The 22,936-nt window shown below is 48.7% G+C and overlaps 1 protein-coding gene across 8 annotated transcripts in view; it reads left to right on the plus strand.

Annotated features, from left to right (window-relative positions):
- LOC119045082 (MOB kinase activator 3C) overlaps nucleotides 1-16,921 on the plus strand; it is a 56,237-nt gene extending 39,316 nt beyond the window's left edge. For 6 of the 8 annotated variants that reach the window (XM_037139699.2, XM_053660329.1, XM_053660328.1 and 3 more), the window contains 7 exons: nucleotides 90-194; nucleotides 3,659-3,714; nucleotides 10,281-10,376; nucleotides 11,961-12,155; nucleotides 12,815-12,979; nucleotides 14,159-14,202; nucleotides 15,568-16,921. In XM_037139699.2, coding sequence (XP_036995594.2) covers nucleotides 90-194; nucleotides 3,659-3,714; nucleotides 10,281-10,376; nucleotides 11,961-12,155; nucleotides 12,815-12,979; nucleotides 14,159-14,202; nucleotides 15,568-15,802 — 896 coding nt within the window. In that variant the 3' untranslated portion in view covers nucleotides 15,803-16,921. The remainder of the gene's footprint in view (nucleotides 1-89; nucleotides 195-3,658; nucleotides 3,715-10,280; nucleotides 10,377-11,960; nucleotides 12,156-12,814; nucleotides 12,980-14,158; nucleotides 14,203-15,567) is intronic. The other 2 variants (XM_053660323.1, XM_053660324.1) reach the window with 2 other exon arrangements.
- Nucleotides 16,922-22,936: the final 6,015 nt, after the last annotated feature.

The following is a 22,936-nucleotide window of genomic DNA, read 5'->3' on the forward strand; positions in this document are numbered from 1 at the left end:
CACCCCAAACTTGTGGAAACTTGGCCTCTGAGAAGTTATACTTAGTAGAGCCTGAAGAAACATGCTCCTGTGTCCCCTCTGCTCCTCAGGCTCCATCCTGGCCCACATTCAGAAGCGGAAACACTTCAATGAACGAGAAGCCAGCCGAGTGGTACAGGATGTTGCTGCTGCCCTTGACTTCCTACACACCAAAGGTGAGCTGGGAAACCAGGGTGGCTCCCAGACTTCTGATGTGGGTGGTGGATAGATGTGGAGCTATTAAGAATTGATAAGAATTACAGAAGAAAGGTTGGGGAAGAAAATACTTTTCATCTTTGAACAAGGTATATGTGGGTGTGTGGATCTGAATGATTTTCTTTTCCTAATGAAGATGCAAAACATGCATCATACAACCATTCTAGTGTAAGCATGTGGGCGTTATCCTTTCTAGTCTTAAAATACATCACGTATAGCCCTCACTAGTGTGGCTCTATTGGGCGTCATTCTGCAAAACAAAAGGCCAGCCACTGGTTGAATGCCCAGGCTGGGCACATGCCTGGGTTGTGGGTTTGGTCCCCAGTCAGGACTCATACGAGAGGCAATCAATCAATGTTTCTCTCCCTCTCTTTCTCCTTCCCTTCCCCTCTCTCTAAAAATATATAAACTCTTTTAAAAATACATCACCTATATTGGCATGATAGTGTACATGTAGTTTTATATCTTGTTGACAATAAATGGAAAATGCAGTTTTTTATTAACATGGTAAGTTCAAAGTATCTATTGAACTTCACAGTGGTAAAGGGCAGGGTTGCTATTGTTTCAATTACACTTTGGTTTATAGTCTTTATTTAAGAGTGATTACATAGTTAAGAACTTTGGTAGTGTCCTGACTGGTATGGCTCAGTGGGTTGGGCATCATCCCACAAACCAAAGGGTTGCCAGTTTGATTCCTGGTCAGGGCACATGCCTGGGTTGCAGGCTGGGTGCCTGGTTGGGGCTATGTAAGAGGTGGCTGATCAGTGTTTCTCTCCCTCTCTTTCTCCCTTCCTTCTCCTCTCTCTAAAAACAAATAAATAAATCCTTTTTATTTAAAAAAAAAAAAAGAACTTTATAGTAAATTAAATATTTTTGCAGATTGGGTATTTTTGCATTCCATAAATATGTTTATTACATTTTTTAAATTTGCTGAAAACATTTTTTAAATTTGCCAAATATGTTTTTTAAATTTGCCAAAATCCAATGCCATGGGAAAAAAAAAGAAGTCTAGCTTTACCTCTTTACCAGCTATGTGCTCCCTCAGTGACAATGCTCGCCCTACAGCGTCATGGTGAGAATGAAGGAAGAGTTGTATCACCAGCAGCAGTCAACACTGAGAGAGCACTTGTTATGTGCTGGGCACTACTAAGCCTTTCATCGGTACTTACTGGCTTATGTAATTGTGTGTGTCCTACGTGTGAATTGTATATGCCTAACATAGGTGGAACAGAGTGCCTGGCACATGGTACATAATTCTACAATAATGCTATTTACTGCAGCCTTATCCCCCACCAGGCAGAAAGCATTTTTATTCCTAATATTAATTCTCTCAAAGCATCCTGCCTGGTGGAGGACAGAGCAGATAATTTGTGACTTAGCTCTGCTCCCTTCCCTTTTGTGGATACAGGCCAGCCACCCTGGCTGTGAGTGCTCAGGACCACTTGTAGGCATCCTGTCCACGCACCCCGCCTTGCGCCAGCAGCGCTGTGCAGACTGGCGTGGCCTGGGTGCGGGAGGTTCAGGTTCATTGATCTACCTCATTTCCTCCAGTGGCTGGAGAGAGAGCTGCAGACTGACAGTGCCCAAGTTGGGGGCCTGACTGGTGCATGGGGTGAAAATTCCTAGAAGGGGGTGTCCGTACTTTCCACAGCATGATGAATAGCAGTGGTTCTGTTTCTGAAAGCTGGGATGTGTGTAGGTAACACCTGCCTGACAAAGATTTACAACTGCTCCCCAAGCTGCCTCCATAGATTGCAAAACTGGGTCATGCTTTTTACAAGATCCATACCTTAGAGGGGGGGTAAAGGCGGTTTTATTTTTTATTTATTTTTTTTACAAGAATGCACCAAAGGGAACAGAGGCGGGTAGTGTCTGAGGAGTTCTGAAGTGCTTGTTAACATCTAGCTGGCCAGCTGCCCATGTGCCTAGAAGTTGGAGGGGATGAAAAACGATTTCCAGCTGAACTTGGCTGTTTTCTAAATAACTTCACACTGGGAAGATGAATTGGGCAAGAATGGGTCAGCCCGGAAACAAGTTCCATACTTTTAAATATTGGACACACTGCAGCTTAACCTCTGGGAAATGAACCAGAGCTGCTCGATGGCTGGTGTGCTCACAGAGGCAGGCCTATTATTACACATGGCTCTCAGTTCCAGGCTGGGGGACGACCGGGCCATCAGCACCTATTTGGAGAGCAAGGCTCCGTGTGTGGCTCATGATCCTTCTGTGGGAGCACTTGCTGTAATGGAAAATATCTTTCACTTTTAGTGCGGCAGGCTATAGCCCGACTCAATTTGTGCAGCCTGGACTGAGTTGCTGTGGGTACTCATTCAATTAGGTGACTGATGAAGTCACTGAGCCTGCTGGAGCCCAGGTTTCTCCTCGAGTGAAGGGCCTCCAGTGGGCTGGGCCTCTGTCACCTGCTAGGGAATCAGAGGGCTGCCTGAGAAATCGGTCATCCAGGAAGTTTTTGTAAAGCAGACTCTGCTTTGTCCTGTTACCTGAGAATCCTCTGCTGCTTTCCGGTACTTCCAAGTAGTAGCCTTTCAGCTTTTGCTCAGCCTTGCAACCCTTCTGTCTCCACATCACACATTCTGCAGGAGGAAAGAGGAATGGGAGGTTTCTGGGTCCATAGCTAAAACTCCATAGCCCTGTGAGTTGGTTATTTGCCCCCATCTTTGGTTAGAAGGTGGTTTTCTTGCAGGTGCCTTCTGGTCCTGGTCAGCAGCTTTTAATCAGCCCTTCATGGGCTCAGCCACTATCTGCAATGTCCTTCAGAAGTGCTGGCCAAAATGCAGGGGGAAAGGGGCCCTGTCTTAAAAACAGCACCCCATGGGCCCAAGCAGCCTTTGCTGTGCCTCTGGAAGGACTGTCCTGGATATGCGGAGCAGGAGAGAAGGGAATTGGACGAGCTTTGGGAGATATGTTCACTAACACTTGATCCTCTGAACATTAAGGAAGTCCCACTGAAGGCATCTTTTTCTTTTTTTAATCGACCACACAAGAAGAAATGGGGTAGAGCAGTCTCAGTCCCCCGAGATGTTCTTAAACAAGGCACTCGTTATATCTGCATTGCTGTTCCAACAGGGCTGTTCACAGAGCTCTTTGCTCTGCATCCTATTAGGTTAGGCCTCTTGTTCTTTGTAGCTCCTGCAGCGCTGAGCAGTAGGCTGGCCAGGACTCATTTAGCCCTTCTTATCCCTGCCAGACTTCTAAAGCTCCTGCTTCAAAAGAACTTATAGATTCAACTGTACTTTGGGTTTGTCTCTGGTTACGTCTGCCTCCTGCAGCTCGTTGGCTTTTTAATGTACCATAATTGGGAATTAATCTGTGAACAACAGCATTTGGAAAAAATTAATTATGCGTGGAATGTTTGATAATTATATGCATATCTTAACCATTTCTTTGCTCTTTGTCATTTCAGGCATTGCGCACCGTGATCTGAAGCCAGAAAATATATTGTGTGAGTCTTCAGAAAAGGTACTTAGGGCCTGATTTAGGATGTTACAGGTTTTATACTGATGCAGGGAAGCCACCTTGCTTTCCGTATAGGTGGTTAGCAGCCCTCTCGGCCTCTGGTACTAACTTGAACGATTATTATGGACATGTGAGAATGTTACACCTAATGTGTCGTGTTTCTATATTCCTAGCAGGGTTAATCCTTTTCCCTTCTCTGCTGTTTTCAGCAGTGCAATTGGCTTAAGCCTGAGAGTTTATAAAATATATGAATGTTTATTCACACAAAATTAATGTTTTCTAGTCTAATGCACCTACCTTTAGAGCAGTTGATGGGAGTCGTAAACAACTCAATCCTATATGAAGCAAATCTCTGCCTATAAAAGATGGATATGTCATGGTATATATGCTACTGGAAGTGAACATTGGGAAGGATTTCTGTTTCTATTTTTATTGCCCATTAAAAAGAAAATATTTGTACTTGAGGTTGAACAAATGTCATCTATTTTAAACTTGCCCTTAACTCAATCTACTGATAAATTGAAGTGTTTGCATTTCCATAAGCATGCATGAATTTGATAAATTCTCTGTTAGGAGGGATTTAGGCCCTGGTGGATTCGATGGCCCACACTCACAGTTCTGCGTTTGTATATGTGTGTGTGTATGCACAAACACATATGTCTTGGTCAGAATTAAAGGATATCTCTTAGATAAGGAATTGCTGTGAGCGAATATACCAGGCTGTGAGTCAACCTGGTACTTAACAACTTTTGTTTAATGTTTATTTATTGATTTGAGAGAGAGAAGAAGGGCTAGAGAGGGAGAGACAGAGCACGCAAGAGAAACATTGCCGAATCGCTCCACTCATTCATGCATTTGTTGCTTGAATTTTGTACGTGCCCTGACCAGAGCTCAGACCCACAACCTTGGCATCAGGAAAACAGTCTAATCAATGGAGCTTGCCAGCCAGGGTGGTACTTACAACTCTTGTGAGGGGTAGTAATGTATTAGTTCCAATGAGACATTCTGCCTTCCTGTCAGTGGCTCTGGCATTAAACTATATGATTTATCATTATTATCATTAGAATTATTAATATTTGTAGTTAACAGAGCGCTTCACCTCCCACCCCTTGAGAGTGGCGCCAGAGCTGCCATGGCTCTATGTAAGGCGCAGGCCAGGGCTGCCTGGGACTCAGCAGCTACTCAGAGCCCTCAGAGGGACAGAAGGCACTGCTGCCGTGAGTCACTGTGCTGCTTGGTGGGGCAGCCAACGCAAGGCAAGGATCACAGGAACAGGTGGAAGGATCACAATGCCAGAAACACAACTGCGTCATGTGCAGAGGGCAGCACAGGCAGACATGGCTCACCTCTTCGCACAACCACATCAAAATTACAACCAATGTATAGAACCACCATCACTTGAAACCCTCAGAAATTGAGTTGAATGGGAGTCTGACAACTACAGAATTAAAGAAACCACATCCATACACACTGGCAGAAGGGGCTGGTCCCTCACCCATGTGTGGTGGATAAAAATTTTGGGGGATATCTTGGGAGCAAGGAGTCCCAGCCCCATACAAGGCCCCCCAGCCCAGGGTCCCAGTGCCAGGATGATAAATTATGCCCCACAACTTCTGGCAGCAAAAAACAGCGGAGACTGAGTTGGTAGAAGAGACAGTTAGAGCCCTAAGCAGTTCCTGTTAAAGAACCCACACACAGACTCACCTACTCAGACTCACTCCCTCTGAGCTGCACCAGGGTAGTAGATTGAAAGACACCGGTGGTATACAGGGAGGAGCTGAAGTGCCTTGCATCAAGGTGAGCAGAGGCCATTGTCCCTTTTCTAAACACTTCCCCCACAGAGCTGGCAAGCTGGTGCCATATCTGAGACTGCATCAACCTGACTAACATTGTTTAACCTGCCTTGGAGATTCCCAGAAACTCCACCTCACCCAATTTACAGGCCTCCCAAGCTGCTTTACCATAGGAATGTCTGATCTTAGCTCAGGCTTTACAACTTCCTAAATCCTATCAAACAAGCAATAGCTGAGCCTCAGGTCCAGCACTAGCAGCATCCAACCCACATTCACAGCTTGACTTCTAGGAATCTCCAAGCCCAGCACAAGTAGTAGCCACCCCAGATTGCTGTATAGCTCAGGCAGGGTGGCCCCAGGCAAACTTGGGAGGGGGGTGGGTGCAGGGTTGACCTTGGCCTTCACCATCTGGGAAATTGCAGAGGCAGTGCACTCTGTGGACAGCTACAGATCACATTGGAGCACCACCACCCTGCCCTTACACAGCTGATCCTCCACAAAGGGCAGAGATTGGTGGTAAGTGCTCACAGCCAGTCATTGCCCCTGACTGGCCTGGGTGAATCCCTCCTATTGACGTGCCAACAGCAATTAAGCCTCAACCACGACAGAAGGGTATACTCAGCCCACATGAAGGGCACACCTCAAGCACCTAGCTTGGGTGATAAGGGAGGCTATGCCACTGGACTCTACAAGACACCTACTACATTAGGCCACACCACCAAGATATGGAGTCATAGCAACTCTACCTCATACATAGAACAAACACATGGAGGCTGCCAAAATGAGGAGACAAAAAAACATGGCTCAAATGAACAGATCAAAACTCCAGAGAAAGGGTTAAATGAGATGGAGATAAGCAATCTATCAGATGCAGAGTTCAAAACACTGGTTGCAAGGATGCTCAAGGAACTTAGGACCTCAAAAGCATAAAGAAGATCCAGTGAGAAACAAAGGCTATAAAAATTGAAATAAAGAGTGGATGAATCCAAGAATCAAATCAATGATATGGAACATAAAGAAGCAAAACACAAACAATCAAAACAACAAGAAGAAAAAAGAATCCAAAAAAAAAAGGATAGTATAAGCAGCCTCTGGGACAACTTAAAGAGGTCCAACATTTGCATCATAGGGGTACCAGAGGGAGAAGAGAAAGAGCAAGAAATTGGAAATCTATTTGAAAAAATAGTGAAATAAAACTTCTCTAATTTGGTGAAGGAAATAGGCATATAAGTCCAGGAAGCACAGAGAATCCCAAACAAGATGAATACAAAGAGGTCCACTCCAAGACACAGCATAATAGAAATGCCAAAGGTTAAAGATAAAGAGAGAATCTTAAAAATAGCAAGAAAAAAAGCAGTTAGTTGCCTACAGGGGAGTTCCCATAAGACTGTCAGCTGATTTCTCAAAAGAAACTTTACAGGCTAGAAGGGATCGGCAAGACATATTCCAAGTCATGAAAAGCAGGGGCCTACAGCCAAGATTGCTCTACCCAGCAAAGATATCATTTAGAATTGGAAGACAGATAAAGAGCTTCCCAGACAAGAAAAAAACTAAAGGATTTCATCATCACTAAACCACTATTATATGAAATGTTAAAGGACTTACTTACTTAAGAAAAGGAAAAAGATCAAAACTATGAACAATAAAATGGCAATAAATACATATCTGTTAACAATCTAATCTAAACTACAAACTAAGCAAACGAGAAAGAGCAAAGACAGAATCATGGATACAGAGAGCATTTTAATGGTTGTCAGATGGGCAGGGAGAGTGGAGGGAATGGGTGAAGAGGTGAGGGGACTAAGAAGTACAAATAGGTAGTCAAAGAATAGCCATGTGGATGTAAAGTACAGTATAGGAAATGGAGTAGCCAAAGAATTTATGTGCATGACCCATGGACATGAACAATGGTGTGGGGACTGCCTGAGAGAGAGGGGATGCTGAGTGGAGGACAGGCGAAGTTGGAAATAATAGGATAACTAACGGCATAATCAATAAAATGTAATAAATAAAAAGGGAAAAATAATTATAGTTAACATTTTTTGACTACTTACAGTGTACCAGCACTTACTTTATTTAGTTTTTATAAAATTTCATTACGTAGATACTACTATTATCTTCATTTTATGAATGAGGAAACTGAAACCTAGATAGATTAAGAAAGTTGCCTAAAGTCACTAAGTTGATAAGTAGTAGAAGGTAGATTAAAACTCAGGTAGCCTGACCCAGAACTCCATGAGTGCCCCTGTTATATTGCCTCTGGTTTACAATGTACTTTCATGCTCTTTGTTTCATTTGATCTTCATGGTACAGATTTGGTGGCCCTTTGTCATGGTTGAAAAAGTAAAATTAAGAGAGACTAGCATCAGAAGACAATATCAAGAAAATAAAAAGTTGGCCCTGGGTTGAGTGGCTCAGTGGGTTGAGTGCTGGCCTGTGAACCAAAGGGTCACTGGTTCCATTCCCAATCAAGGCATGTGCCTGGGTTGTGGACCAGGTCCCCAGCAAGGGGCGCATGAGAGGCAACCACACACTGATGTTTCTTTCCCTCTCTTTCTCCTTCCCTTCCCCTCTGTCTAAAAATAGAAAAAACTAAATCCTTAAAAAAAAGAGAGAGAGAAAGTGGGTAAAGGAGGATAAATAGTGTCAGAAGGAGACTTGACTTTGGGTGATGAACACACAATACAATATACAGACAATGTATTATAGAATTGTGCACAAAAAAAACATATAATTTTATTAATGAAGGTCACACCAATAAATTCAATTGAAATATTTAAAAGAAAGAAAATAAAAAGATAACCTACAGAATAAGAGGGAAATTGCAAATCATATATTCGATAAGGGTTTACTATTTAAAATACATAAAGAACTTCTAACATCAAGAAGACAATCCAATTAAAAAATGGACAAAAAACTTGAATACACATTTCTCCAAAGAAGATATACAGATGGCCAATAAGCCCATGAAAAGATTCAACACCCTTAGTCATTAGGGAAATATAATGAGATACCACCTCACACCTGCTAGGATGGTTATAATAAAAGAAATGGAAAATCACAAGTGCTGATGAGGATGTAGAGAAATTGGAACCCTCGTATATTGCTAGTGGGAATGTAAAATGGTGCAGCCACTGAGGAAAACAGTTTGGCAGTTCCTCAAAAAGATAAACATAAGATTAGCCTACTACTCAGCAATCCCTCACCTACATGTATACTGAAAATAATTGAAAACAGAGACTTGAACTTGAACACCAATGTTTATTGTAGCATTATTCACATTAACCAAGAGCTGGAAACAATCCAAATGTCCATCAACAGATTAATAGATAAACAAAGTGTGGGTAAGCATACAGTGGAATATTGATCAGCTATAAAACAGAATGAAGTTCTGATACATGCTACGATATGAATGAACCTTGACAACATTATGATAAGTAGAAGAAGCCAAACATAAAAGGACAAATATTGTGTAATTCCACTTATATGAAATATCTGGGATAGCCCTGGCTGGTGTGGCTCAGTGGATTGAGCATTGGCCTGATAACAGAAAGATCACTGGTTCAATTCCCAGTCAGGGCACATGCCTGGGTGGCGGTCCTGCTCAACCAGTTGATGTATCCCTTGTACATCGACATTTCTCTCCTTCTCTTTCTCCCTCCCTTCCCATCTTTCTAAAAGTAAATAAATGAAATATTTTTTTTAAAAAGCAGTATCCAGGATACAGAAATTTATGTCGAAGGAAAGTAGATTAGATGTTACTGGGGCTCAGGAGTGGGGGAAATGGAGAGTTAATGCAGAGTTTCTGTTTGGGATGATGGCAAAGTTTTGCAGATACTGGTAATGGTTACACATTGGTGTGAGTATAATTAATGCCACTGAATTATACACTTAAAAATAGTTTAATGGCATGTTTTATGTTCTCTATGTGTCTGTGTGTGTGTGTGTGTGTGTATTTTATCACAATAAAAAAAGAGAGGCTAGGTGGAAAAAGAAGAGAAGTAAAACTGTAAGAGAAAGGAAAGTCAGGGAGAGGAAAGGGGAGGGAGGGAAGAAGGAAGGAAAGAGGGAGCAGTTGAGACTTGTCCAGGCTCCCCCAGCAGGTAAATATCTGAGCTGAGACTCACAGAACCAGCATTTCTGACTCACTGCGCTGCTTCCGCCATGCAGGCCATTCTCATGCCTGCGCACAGGCTGCCTTCCTGGTTGGCTCCCGAGATGACTCATGCTGTCTGTGGTCTCAGGCGCAATATCCAGTTCTGGCGGGCTTGGCTGCTGTGTTGATGCACCCTGGAGTGGCCAGCCATCCCAGTTTGCTCTGCCCTGAGGAGTTTCCTGAAACACAGGACTTGCAGGGCTCAAAGCAACAAAGTCCCAAGCAAGCAAAGACAAGTTGGTCACCCTAATTCCTTTGCCCTCCATCAGTTGGTCTGCAAGGAGTGTCCCAGGAATATGTACTAACTTCTGGATTGCACCCTATACCTTTGTTGGCAAAAGTTCCACAGGTTTGCTATACATTTTACGCTGAACTCGCAGTAGTCTGAACCATGAGTGCACCTATTTTCTCTTAGTCACGAAGTAAGGAGAGAGCACATGGAAGAGAGCAGCTTAGGATAAATCCACAGGTGCTTTCTAATTAACCCGAGGAGAGTAAACAGGTAAAGCTGGGCTTCAGTGTAGCCGCCACATAAGTGTGCACCCACATCGTCACCTCAGGCTCTTCATGCCCTTTGGTTTCTTATATTTGTAACCTTTGCTCTCTGCTTTCCTTTTCAGGTGTCTCCAGTGAAAATCTGTGACTTTGACTTGGGCAGTGGAGTGAAACTGAATAACTCCTGCACCCCCATAACTACACCAGAGCTGACCACGCCAGTATGTATAGCTGGACACCCTGTGCCACCTTCTTCTGAGCTTCCATACATTTGGAGTGCCCCACACCCAGAGCTCTGGAGTCCAGAACAGAGGGCCAAGGAAGGAAAAGCAAGCGTACCCACCCCCCTGCCTGACTTGTCATTCAGCTCACTGCTTTGGGCTGATAATGTCCTCCCTGCCCCAGTGCTTAGTTGCTAATGAAACTGACATTAGAGCTTTTAGCTTGGAGTGGGTCCTCTGCCATGATGAGACATACCATATCTCTAAGAACAGGCTGAGCCCTGTTCTTGGGGTTCCGATCAGCCCTGATCCTGACCCAGGTAAAGACAGACACCATTCCTGGGCCAGCCCTTTGGCATAGCAGCATGTGATGGCTCTGGCAGTCTTATTCCCACTGCAAGGTTGTGGAGCATCACCTTATGATGGGGGATGGGGAGTGTGGGCTCTCTGTGGCGAGAACTGAGGTACCGGGCTCTCTGTGCATAGGCTCGCTTGGCTCAGTTGTCCTGTTGCTTCTCTCCCTTCATACTTTGTGCCCAGATGGTGCTGCTGGGGGCCTTTTCTCCCTAAGACCTGTCTGTATGCACTCAATATACTGTAATTATGATTCTTTTGAGATTTGCTTGCTTTATTAGTGAATTTTTCTAATAACCTTTTTTAAGACATGCATTTGACTATGTCCATGTCTTATCCCAACCAACATTATTAGAAATGTTTGTGTAATAGCTTTTACGACACTGAGCTACCTTGTTCTCAAAGTCATTAACTCTAATTGCCAATAACAGAAAATGTCCTATCTCCATTTGCCATCTTTTCATCAAATTAGTTGTGTGTTGGAGGTGAAGGATGTCTCTTGGGGAACCTGCAATAGTGAAGAAGCGAGCAAAAAGAATTTTTTAATTTTTACCAGCCGTTTTCTATGCAAGGATGCAGGAAGGAATCCTGGGTCCTGGGCTTACACTACTGAGGTGCTTGAACAAATCCCCATCCCATTCTAGTGCTTGGTTTTCCCATCTGTAACTGGGAGAGGTGGGGAGACTAGATTTGTTCTAAGAGTTTTAGCTTTGATGGTCTTTTAATTCTAAATCCTTATACTTTCTTGCTCTAAGCTAGAAGGGAAGCTGAGCAGGACTTGACTTTAAAAAATCCTTGCTTTATGGAATCAGTCTCTACAGCTCTCCCTCCCAGAACCGTGTTTCCGATGCACTGAAGTAGCTGTACACTAAGTGACCGTATACAGAGAGCTGAGGCAGGGAGAGATTCCTGGAGCTTCTTGACCAAGGGCCTCTACCCACTAGAGAAGGACCTGAAAAGATAAGAAGGTGACCTGGAACTAGTGGAACTAGTCACATGGATCACGGGGAACGACAGCACTCAGTTTCCAGAAGTCCAGTTGGCCCGGCTTTTCTAAGTGCCTTGGTGGCATCAGGCGAGTTCCCTGGCTGGCTTTCCTGACAGCTTCTTGCTCTGCAACTCAATCCTCTTGCTCAAGTCCCATTGCATTCTGCTTTTTGCCATCCCCTCTTCCTGTGAGTAAGCCTCTTTGTTCTCTGCCATTTCCCCCTCGCCAACCTGGCCCCACAGTGCGGCTCTGCAGAATACATGGCCCCGGAGGTGGTGGAGGTCTTCACAGATGAGGCCACGTTTTATGACAAGCGCTGTGACCTGTGGAGCCTGGGAGTGGTCCTCTACATCATGCTGAGTGGCTACCCGCCCTTTGTAGGTCACTGTGGGGCCGACTGTGGCTGGGACCAGGGAGAGGTCTGCAGGGTGTGCCAGGTGAGTACAGTCCCCAGACCCGCTGCCGAGGGCCGGCTGGAGGTCAGCACGGTTGTGGACTGCCAAGCAGAGCTGGGTGTGGGGATCATTCCTGGTGTAGAAGAGATACATAGTCCCCCTTCCCTCTTGTGTCCAAGGGTAGTCACCAGGTGAAATAGAGGTACTTAGGCACTTAGCCCAGCTTGGCATTCAGGGAAGATTGTTAGAGAAGATCGTACCTGAGCTAAGTCTGAAAGGATGCATCTTGCCTTCTGGGAGAGGGGCAAGAAATACAAGGAGAAGAACAGCATAAGCAAAGAACGAAAGTTTGCAACAGCTAAATGTGGAGAGGGAAGAAGAGTAGAGTACAAGGCTGATGGTGGTGGGAGATGAGACCTGACAGGTTGCCAGCAGTCCATTCCTGGAGTGCCTTGTATGAAGAGCCAAGGAATCCCAGCTTCGTTCTCTGATATTTCCCACGCATCAACACCCAGCCTGCCAAGTAGCAGAGCCATCCTGCCTGCCAGGGCATTCTGTGTCATTTGATGATTTAGGGGAGAATATGGTGGGTGTGTGGTGTACCCAAGCCATGAACTGAAGCCAGGGTGACTAGATCAATGACAGGCACATCCTGCCCACCTGTGGCCAGTGTCACCACAAGGAGAACGTTCTTTGCCTAGAACAAGCTGTTTGAGAGCATCCAGGAAGGCAAGTACGAGTTTCCTGACAAGGACTGGGCACACATCTCCAGTGAGGCCAAAGACCTCATCTCTAAGCTCCTGGTTCGAGATGCAAAGCAAAGACTGAGCGCCGCCCAAGTTCTGCAGCACCCATGGGTGCAGGGGGTGAGTAACCCAGGGAAGAGTGGCATTGCAACTCCTCAGGCCTGCAGCATGGCCACGGGAAAGCTCTCATACCCAGGCGGCTGACCTCAGCTGGAGGGAGATTGTATAGCATTTTCAGTTCCTGTGCACACAGAGGGAACTGACTCCTACCCCAGCCCCAGCCCAAGTCCCATACTGGTCATAGACTTGGCCCTAAGTCTGGTCACAGACTAAGACCGTAGCTGACTCATGCTTCTTGGGGAATTCAGCTCAGGCATCCCACTATTGGCAGAGCCATGCAGCCCGGAAGCAGCCTGGTGTCATCACTGGGGTCTGTAGTACCACCCTTGTACAAAAAGATCATTCTCTGAGAGCACGCAGAAGCATGCCTTGCTGCCCTGCTTGCTGGATGGCTGCATGAGGGGCACATGCGTTCTCCTTGTGGTCCTGGGGTCTGCGTGCAGCCTGACTGAAAGGCAAATGGTGGCATTTCCCCCAAACTAAGGATCTAAGTCTTCACTAGAAAACATTTTAACCATCCTCCATCATTAGTCATGGGACCTGACTTCTGTCCCTCCAAGGGGTCTGCCAGGCCTCCCAGGAGTCACTGTGTCCCCTTCGTCTGCCAGGCCTGAGCCAGCCTCGGGGCCCCAATGGCCCCAGGCTACAGATGAGAGTGCAGCCCAGTGTCTCTGAATAGCTAATCCCCAGCCACGCGGGAGTTGCTGTCTTTGCTGAGTGCCCACCATGTCAGACACCGGTCACAGTGGGATGGGTGAGACCCAGCCCCACTATTGTGTTCTGATGAGGAGAGGGAAGCAAGGGAGCACGTGACAGGATAGCCTGGCAGATGCTCTGGGCACCAGCAGACGGCCACCCACCCACCTCTCCTCTGGACAGGCAGGTGTTGGGGAGGTGGCGGGGAATGGGAATATCTCACAGGGGAAGGCCCTAGAGCTGGGTCTTAGGGGCTGATTAAGACTTTGCCAGGCAAAGAGAGGGCTCTCCTCACAGAGGCAGCTGGGTTGAGGGTTGTTCCTCGCTTGTTCTCTACTTGGAAGATTTGACCCTGCAGGCAAGCCTGGCCAGAGTCCTGTGCTGAGCCAGAGTCAGTAGTAACCTACCCAGTCTGTGCTGGTGTGGGTGGGGGCAGCTCTTGGAGAGGGCAGCTTACCCACACATCTATCCTTCCCATTCTAGCAGGCTCCAGAAAGGGGACTCCCCACGCCGCAAGTCCTCCAGAGGTAAAGCTCCCACCACACCCAATACCCTTCCTTCCTTGGCTTTGACTTTCAAGCTCTCAGCCATGTTGGGATGAAGGTGAGGGATGGGGAGCTCAGGCATCCTCCGGAAGTGGCTCCCTGGCCTGCCTTCTCCTGACTTCTCTTCCTCTCATTACCCACTGCAGTAAATGTCTCCTTCTCCTCCTCTTCCCCAGCCCTCTAGCACCTTCAAGGCCTCTCCCAGGACTGTGTGCAGGAGAGAAACCTGCTTTGCATAAACACTTGAATCCTAACTGGAAATCACCATTCACAGCCCCCAAACAGACCTTATTTGTGGATTATTACACTAAGCTTTCTCTCTGCTGCCATGGTTTGGTGAAAGCAGCAGGAATCTGGGGCCCTGTAAGGCAGTGGTATCAAATGTGGTGTATATACTACTAGACAAGTAATATTAATAATGGTCACCATATAGTAAATATTTACCACATGCCAGATATGGTACATGCCAAAGATTATATCCATAACAGTCCCCATGATAAATTTCAAAGAGAGGTGTTCCTATTATCTCATTTTATAGTTTAGAAAACTAAGACACAGAAAGATGAAGTTAACTTACTCAGGGCTACACAGTAGCCTTGCAAGTTTGCCAGTGAACCTGGATCTGTTTGACTTAAGTTCCTTTCAACACTTACATTCCTAGTGAGCACTGCCCTCTTCCCAAAGGGCCATCGCTAAAGCATTGTGGGATCCCCTCCAGGAACCAACCTCATGGCCAGTTTCCAGGAACTACACAGGGAAGTCTTACACCTCTATCATCTCAATTCATCTGAGCCAGAATGCTGCTGCCCACCCTGGGTTCCTACCTGCTTCTCTAGACCTACATCCAGATGCTTTGAGCCTCCAAATCTCAGATCCACCTGAGCAGATTTATTCAGCAAACCCAGAGTGCCTGTTATGTGCCGGCACTGAGCTGGCTTTTGTGGACACAGACACAAAGGCACAGTCCCTGCTCCTGGAGCTCCCTGCCCTGATGGGGTAGAGGGATACATACACGCGCAGGTTTCATGTGCCAAGGCCCTTTCTCTGATACAGCTCTGTACAGAGGAGGGTGCCCTGAGTGAAAGGGGCATTTGTTCCCTTTAAGTCCAAGGACAGTGATTGAGAGTCAAAGCCATTCTGGCCTCAGTGAAATCAGATCGCAAACCCATGCAAGAACGACTTCAGAGAGAGCAGCCTGTGCCGACTTGGCAAACTAGGACGGGGGAGGTAGTGATGGGGGTGGTGGAATGGCAGCAGCTGGTGGGGGTGTCGAGGAGCTGCTTAGCTTGGCTGCGGCCACTGAGTCCTGTCTCCCTCTTTTCTCTGCTTTTCCTTCCATCTCTGCAGAAATAGCAGCACAGTGGACCTTACACTCTTCGCGGCAGAGGCCATTGCTCTTAACCGCCAGCTGTCTCAGCACGAGGAGAATGAACTGGCAGAAGAGTCAAAGGCACTGGCCGAGGGACTGTGCTCCATGAAGCTTTCCCCTCCCTCCAAGTCCCGCTTGGCCCGTCGGCGGGCCCTGGCGCAGGCAGGCCGCAGTGGAGATGAGGGATCATGCCCGACACCCACAACTCTCTGACCGACTCCAGCCACACCTTTCAGGCCCTAGGCCTGTCCAGGTATCGGCCCCAGAAACCTGTGAGGCCAAAGTCTTTAGAGAAGGCAAAGGTTCCTGCTGTGTGGCCGCAGCAGGGCTTTTTAATCCACCGGGACCTGAGGTTCCCACCCAACCCCCATACCCCCAGAGACCTCAAGGAAAAAGCTTTTTCCAAAGGGGTTGTCTTTGAAAAGGAAAGCAATCACTTGTCACTTTGCATAATCGCCTGAGGCAGGGACAGCTCTGCTGGGCTCTTGCCCACCTGCTCACCGCCTGCAGATCCTGGATCCAGCCTGCTCTGGTGAATGAATGGCTGCAGCCTTCAGGGAGTCAGCCTTGAGAAGCTGGCGGAGGCTCTTCCCTCCCTGCACTGTCACCCCCCCCCTCAGTCGGTCCTACCTTCCTCTGTCCTCTGGATGTCCTCCCCCAGGGCTAAGCAAAGCCATCCCCTCAATTCGGGGAAGGGCAGAGAGACTTTGCATCCAGAAGCCAGACCAGTCTTCCAGTCTGGAGCACAGAGAAGCACATAATCTTTCTTTGCCGTGACCGAAATGTGTCCCTCATTTATCATCCTCTTCCTTGTTTGGTTGGGATTGCTTTTAAAGTCAGTATTATTTCGTTTTTTAAAGTGTTTGGTTTTTTTAACCGTGCTCTTCCACCAAAGATGGGAGTTTGAATTCCCACTGCAAGCCCATGGACTTGCCGAGCGTGCAAAGGCTCGCTCTCCTTTTGCTGAATGTCCATGCTTTGGGAAGGCTCTAATCAGAAGTTTCCTATTATCCTAACTGGTTTTAAACTATTATGAGATAATGAGCGCCTTAGAGACCGAGTCTCAGCCTCGTGAGGAGGGCAGCACAGGTCTGGGGCAGTTACAAGGAGCTCTGTGCCTGAGGTAGAGCCAGGTCCAAGGCAGCCCAGCTGCTCTGCTCTGAGCGACCTCGAGCTTGCCACCTGCCAGAGAGCATGAGGGCAAGCCTGGGATCAGATAAGCTGAGCTGCTGAGTTACCTGAAGAAAATCAACATGGATATGTCAGACCTTTATGCAACACAATGATGCTATTATATGTTGAGCTTGTTTTAATAAAAGTTTTAAATTTTCACTGTGGCCTTCCTGGTAGTCCTTTCTTTGTCTGCAGACCTGAAGAGGGGACAGGCCTTCTAGAGAGGGGCCGATCCCTGCAGGTGCCCTTGTCAGGACCTCCACACATGGCGCCTCCTTGGATTCACAGTACAAGGTGAAGGAGAGTGACTGCTTTTTCAGGTGAGGAAATGAAATTCATCAAACATTTGTTAATCTGCTAGTCTGTGCCGAGACCCAGAGATGAGTAAGAAACAGCTTCTGCCCTTTGGGATCTCCCCATCCAGTGGAAGAGGTGGCGTCAGCAACCATCACACAGGCTGGCTTCCAGGCCTGCTTCAACAGATGTGCCCTGCACAAAGCCCAGCCCACCACCCAAGTGGGAGCAAAGTTCCTCTTTGGCTAAAGCAGCTCGAAGCCCTTAAGGTTCCATCTTGTCCCCGGGGCTGTGTTTGCCCTTCCAGAGTTGGCTACAAAGAAAAATGGTGCCTCACATCCATGAAATTGTCCCATGAAGTCCTCAGAACCAGGCTGGGAAGGGCTAAGGCAGGAAGGGCCCTTATCAGTTCCCAAGGAGGTGGCAAAAGGGAGGTCTGAGCGTCAGGGCAGTGGACTGGGTGCCTTTCACCCTGGGGATCTGGAATTAGGGGGTCTTCACTCTGGGGGCAGATAACCAGCTGCCAGCTGCCCTGTACTGTGAGTGCCTCCATGTTGGTGATGACATACTTTCTGTGGCAGGCCTCCCTTCGCAGGAACCCTTACCACCCCCACATCCTGTCTTCATCCGCCCAGAGTGAGATGGACTAGAAAATCAGGCCTGGCCCTGGCCAGCATAGCTCAGGGAATTGGGTATCATCCTGAAAAGCAAAAGGTCGCCAGTTCCATTCCCAGTCAGGGCACATGCCTGGGTTTTGTGTGTGTAAGAGGCAACTGATCTATGTTTCTCTCCCTCTCATTCTTCCTTCCCCATCTCTAAAAATAAATAAAATCTAGAAAGAAGGAAGGAAAGAGGGAGGGAGGGAGGGAGGGAGGGAGGGAGGAAGGAAGGAAGGAAGGAAGGAAGGAAGGAAGGAAGGAAGGAAGGAAGGAAGGAAGGAAGGAAGGAAGGAAGGAAGGAAGGAAGGGGAAATCAGACCTGTAGAATCTGAGCCTTTTGGCCCAAAGTTTCCCGGTCCCTATGGACTCAGAACCAAGGTATGAGTTTTGTCTCCAGACTCCAGCCCCAACCTGTTCAGTTCTTCAGGTTGGCCCAGCAGGGATGTGACTTTCAGAGGCTTCCTGGACCAAGCACTCTCCCTCCCACCCCCACCCTGCCCTGCATGAAGCTCTAGCTGCTCTCTCCTGCCTCTGAGCCCTCTACATCCTACCTCCTCTCCCTAGTCCCCCTAGCAAGGCCCTCTCATCCTCTACTCCCCTGCTTACATGCTGCTGTGGCCACTCTGGTTTTGCTAGCATTAGTGTGCACTTACTAAGTAACACTTCTTTCTGAGAAGCTTACAGGCAACATCTCACTGAATTCTCACAGCAGTCCTACGCAGTAAGGTACTATTATTTTACCCTGCTTAACATGAGAAACCAAGCAGAAAAGGGAAAAAAATAGCTTGCTCCAGGGTTCTACAGTCAGGAAGGTGGGACTGGAATTCTTTCCAGAGAGGCTTGGGGCCCAGAACTGTGCTGCCCGGGTTTATATCCCCGCTCTGCCATTTACTGGCTCTGGGCCTTGGGCAAGTTACTTATTCTCTGGAGGGGTTGCGGTTTCTTTAACTAAAAATTGGGTAGGCTGTTGTGAAAGTTATAAATTACTAAATGTAAAGTGTTTAGAGCAGTTCCAGGCACACACGGTAAGTACTCAATAATTGTTGGCTATGATAGTTTTAGTTATTTTTATTATTATCTCCTGGGGCAGAATTACTCACCTGAGTCCCAGTAATGGAGATGAACTTTCCCCCTGCCCTTGGCTCGTGTGTGTGGAGATACGTCTGGGCTTTCCAGATGGGCCTGGCCTCTGGCCCTTCGTGGGATCCTCCTGCTGACAGGCAGCTCTGTCCCTCTGGGGTGGGGTCCCTGTTCACAAGGGGCAGATGTAGGGGCCAGGGGCCCTGAATTCTAGTTTTTCCTCTGCCACTGTTCACTAGGCAACCTTGGGAAGTGTCTTGCCCTTTGAGGACAGGCTGTGTGCATAACCCTGCCAGGCAGAGGCAGATGTGGCAGACACTCTACAAGAGGCTCTGAGACCTGGAACTGTGCAGCCACTTTCCAGGATCTAGGGCTCACACTTGGGTTGGACTGCAGGAGAGAGCTGACCCCAGACAGTGGAGTGTCAGACCTCAGGCCTCAGCCCCATCCTGGTTTAAGCAGAACCAAGGGACTCCTTCCTGTATGAGCCCCACCTTGGGACTTGGCACAGGAATCAAGTCTTGTCCCGCTGGGTATCCACCTGTCTGAGCTTGGGGCCCCTCCTCCTTCCTGGCTGACTGCCCTTCACCACACTTAGCTCCATAAACAGCAGTGCCTGGGTCCCATGCCAACTGCTCCAGCTACTTAGGTCTAGAGGGGATAGAGGAGCAAGGTTCCCCCATGGCTGATACTCTCGTTGCCATGGCAGCAGTTGCCTTGGAAGCTGCTTCCCAACTTCAGCTTCCAAACAGCCCAGGAAAGCTGCCATCCCCCAGGGGATCGGTGAATTAATCATGCTCTTTCCCAGGGTCCTCACCCCCCCAAGGAAAATAAATGGAACTAAACCAAACTGAGTCCTCTCGCCCACTCTTCCTCCCCACCCACAAGCTACTTTTGGATCTGGGAAGGAAAGCTCAGAGGCAGGTGCCCCCCAGTCCTGGCCTTACCAGGAGATGAAGAGAGAGATTGTGTGATGAAGTCAGTGGTGACCCATGGCCTAGTAACACCCTGAATCTGGGTCTTGGAGGCCTCAGGCTTCAGGGAGGAGGGCTCTGGTGCTTGTGGTGTGGGGAACGGTGAGAGGCCCGACTCTAGGGCCTTGAGCTTCCATCTCATTTATCTGTTGTAGCAAGCACATCACCACCCTCTTTCAGAGAAGACGCAGCCTTCATGGAGACAAGAACTGGCAGGCTTTCCTCTCTACACACTTAGTCGGTGGAGGAGATGGCATCACAACGTTCCAAGTAGCCTTTAGAGACCCTCTCCTGTGATGAGGGAAAAGACAAAGGCCTGGACTGATTCTTTTGAACACAGTGTCTCCTCTTATGGTGAGGCTGCCAATTCCTCTGTCTCAAATGAGCTAAGTATGAAATTCAGGGGTAGAGACATGCTGGAGCACTCCCCAGCTGAGCAGGGACCCTGGGGCAGCCCTGCCACTCCCACAGCTCAGTTTCCTCACCTGTTCTGGGAAGGAGCTGGCATGGTGCTGGGGTTCTGTGATCTTGTAACCAATACTGTGCCCTGAGGGATTTACAATGTCCAAGAAAAACTCTAATTTGGAATTCGGTTTCCAGGTTTTAGAGGTCAGAGTGTTCTTCTGGAATCTGAAGCTCACAATGCACAAGCCTCCCTGAGTCCAGGCCCCTGCAGCCTCTGCTGTCCCCATCCCCATTCCCAAGTGCAGCAAAGTGAGACGTAGGGTGGCCCGAGTCCCACAGCAAGAGGTGAGAGACGCGGCAGGCTCACGAGAGCCTCTGCCTTGCTGATGGTGTGGGACCGCCACCCTCAGCCCTACGCCGTGGAGGAGCTGGCACAGGCCTTGCCCACCCGGGTTCTGCAGCCGCACTGTGGGAACGGAGCCTCTGCGGAGGGTGTTCAGATTCCCAAAGCTCAACATCTCAGGAACGTGTTTCCATGGGCAATTATTCTGACTGCTCTTTTTAAAACTAGTCAGTGAGGGATCAATTACGTGTAACAGAGACATGGTCTGTCCATTTGATGCCTAATTAGAGGAATAATCAGACCTCATCCTCTCGAGAGGCAAGGAGGATGTTGGCAGCAGTGGCTGTGGCTGGGGAATGTCCACCTCCCAGGGCTTTCTCCTATGAGCCAGGATCACGGCCCAGGGAGCCCACCGGTGCTCTGCAGGCACCCCTCCTCTCCACACACCTCTGAGTTCATCCTTGTGCCTGCTCAGGCCTGTCTCCGGCACCTGGGCAGTGCCTTTCCTCAGCTGAAGCTCACTCAGGTGACCCTGGCCCTCCTAGGCCCCCACCCGCACCAAGGAAACTGCCTATTACAGACAGAGGTCTCATGGGGCCTTCGGCCCTCCTCTCTGCCCATCTGAAGTGGTTGTGTGGGTCCAGGGCCTCCCTGACCTCTGCCTGGTGTCCAGAAGCCTAATCCGGGTCCCCTCCAGGCATGGCATTCTATGGAGCTCACAGTCTCCACGGGGGACACAGAGAGAGTGAAGACTGGTGGTGGGCACTTTGGGACATGGCAGCAGTGACAGGCGGCCCACCCACCCAGCACCATCAGAACTGACTTCACAGTGATGGTGCTGGCTGAGCAGGGTCCTGCAGGATGAGGCGGTATGCCCCAGACTGTAGGGCTCAGGCAGAAACTCAGCAGGAGGGCAGCAGAGTAGAAGGGGAAGGGGAAGGCAGGGGCAGCCTCAGAGGCAAAGACCTTGGGCCCAGCTGGGCCGGATAGCAGATGTGGGGAGAAATGGGGGACCCAAAGAAAAGATAGAGGGGCCAGTGGTGGGAGCCTGGGGACTATGCCCAGGTGTCTGGGTTCAGGGCTAAGGCCAGGGCCATCCTCTGGGACCAGGGAGGCCCTGATCCACATAGGGCCAGAGAATTAAATTAGTGATGAGGGCTAGAACTGGGGGCTGCAACAGAGCTGGGCCGGCTGGGCTGGGTGAGCACCGCCCAGCCTCAAGTTGATGGATCCTGCAAGTAGGTCAGACAGGCTGGGCAGAGAAGCTCAGGCCAGAGTTTGAGGGGCACCCGCCATGTTCCAGTCTCCCTGTCCAGGCCACAGACACCCAGCCCCCACCCAGTCTGATTCCAGTTACGATTCCTCTCCCAGCCCTAACTCATAAGAGATTCCTCCTCCCCTGTAGTCCCCACTACCACCTTTCCCTGTCAGTCCTAGCCAGGGCTCCCAGGAAGCGAGAAGGTCTCACCCTCCCAGCCCACAGAAAACTAAAGGGGGGTGGGTACCAAGCCTAACTGAAAAAGGGGGGGATCTCAAACTAGACTCCTCAGCCCTATCTAGGAGCCAGAGGTTTTGGGATGGGGGGCAAAGAAGGGAGGGCAAAGGTACAGAGTAGATTTGAAAGCAAACCTCCCCTTCTCCTCCTGTCATAGTCTCTTTTCCTATCTGTTGAGGGTCCTCCAAGTCTCTTTCCATCTCTCTGTCTCTCAGTCTTTAAGCAGGGGCCCCAGGTCTCTAAAATAAAGAGCTTGGAGGCCAAAGAGATAGCAGAGTGGGCCTTGAGCATGTGGCCAGGGAGCCCTCTCACATTCCTGGCTACTGAACCCCACGTGAAGCCAGTGGCTCATCCTGCCCCGTTGGGGACCAGCAGTGGAACCTGGGCTGACTGCCCTAGTGGGCCTCTGGGACCCAGGCAGTCGCTCACATTGCAACCTCATGAATAACTCAGCACCTCCCTGCTGCCTGCGTCTCAGAGGAGCCTGGCCCCTGAGCCAACCTCCCCCACTGCTTTAAACTTTAATAGGCAAAGACTCAGTGGCAGCTGAGCAGGCTCCAGGGAGCTGGGGCAGGATGTTCTGGGCAGGGGAGCTTGGGCTGAGCTCTCCCAAGAGGAGGCTGGCAGTAGAAGACCCCATGGGGCAGGCCCAGCTCTCCATAATTCTGGCAGCCATCACCAGATGTGGCCAGACAGGAGTCCCCAAAGTGGCCCCCAGCTTCAGGGGCCTTTAGGAGATGAACAGTAAGGTGGGGTGACCTGGTAGAGATCTTAGGTCAAGGTGGGATTGCGGTGGGGTGGGCACTGGGGAAGGCTGTGGGATAGAATTGAAGACAAATTTAAGGGTAACAAGCCCAGAATCTTACTGGCCAGAAACCCGGAAGGTGTAACTCCAACAGAGAACAACCAAGAAGATCAAGACCA

The sequence above is a fragment of the Artibeus jamaicensis genome, unplaced genomic scaffold (assembly GCF_021234435.1).
Source record: "Artibeus jamaicensis isolate MK-2021 breed Jamaican fruit bat unplaced genomic scaffold, CSHL_Jam_final scaffold_847, whole genome shotgun sequence".
Classification (NCBI taxonomy): Eukaryota; Metazoa; Chordata; class Mammalia; order Chiroptera; family Phyllostomidae; genus Artibeus; species Artibeus jamaicensis.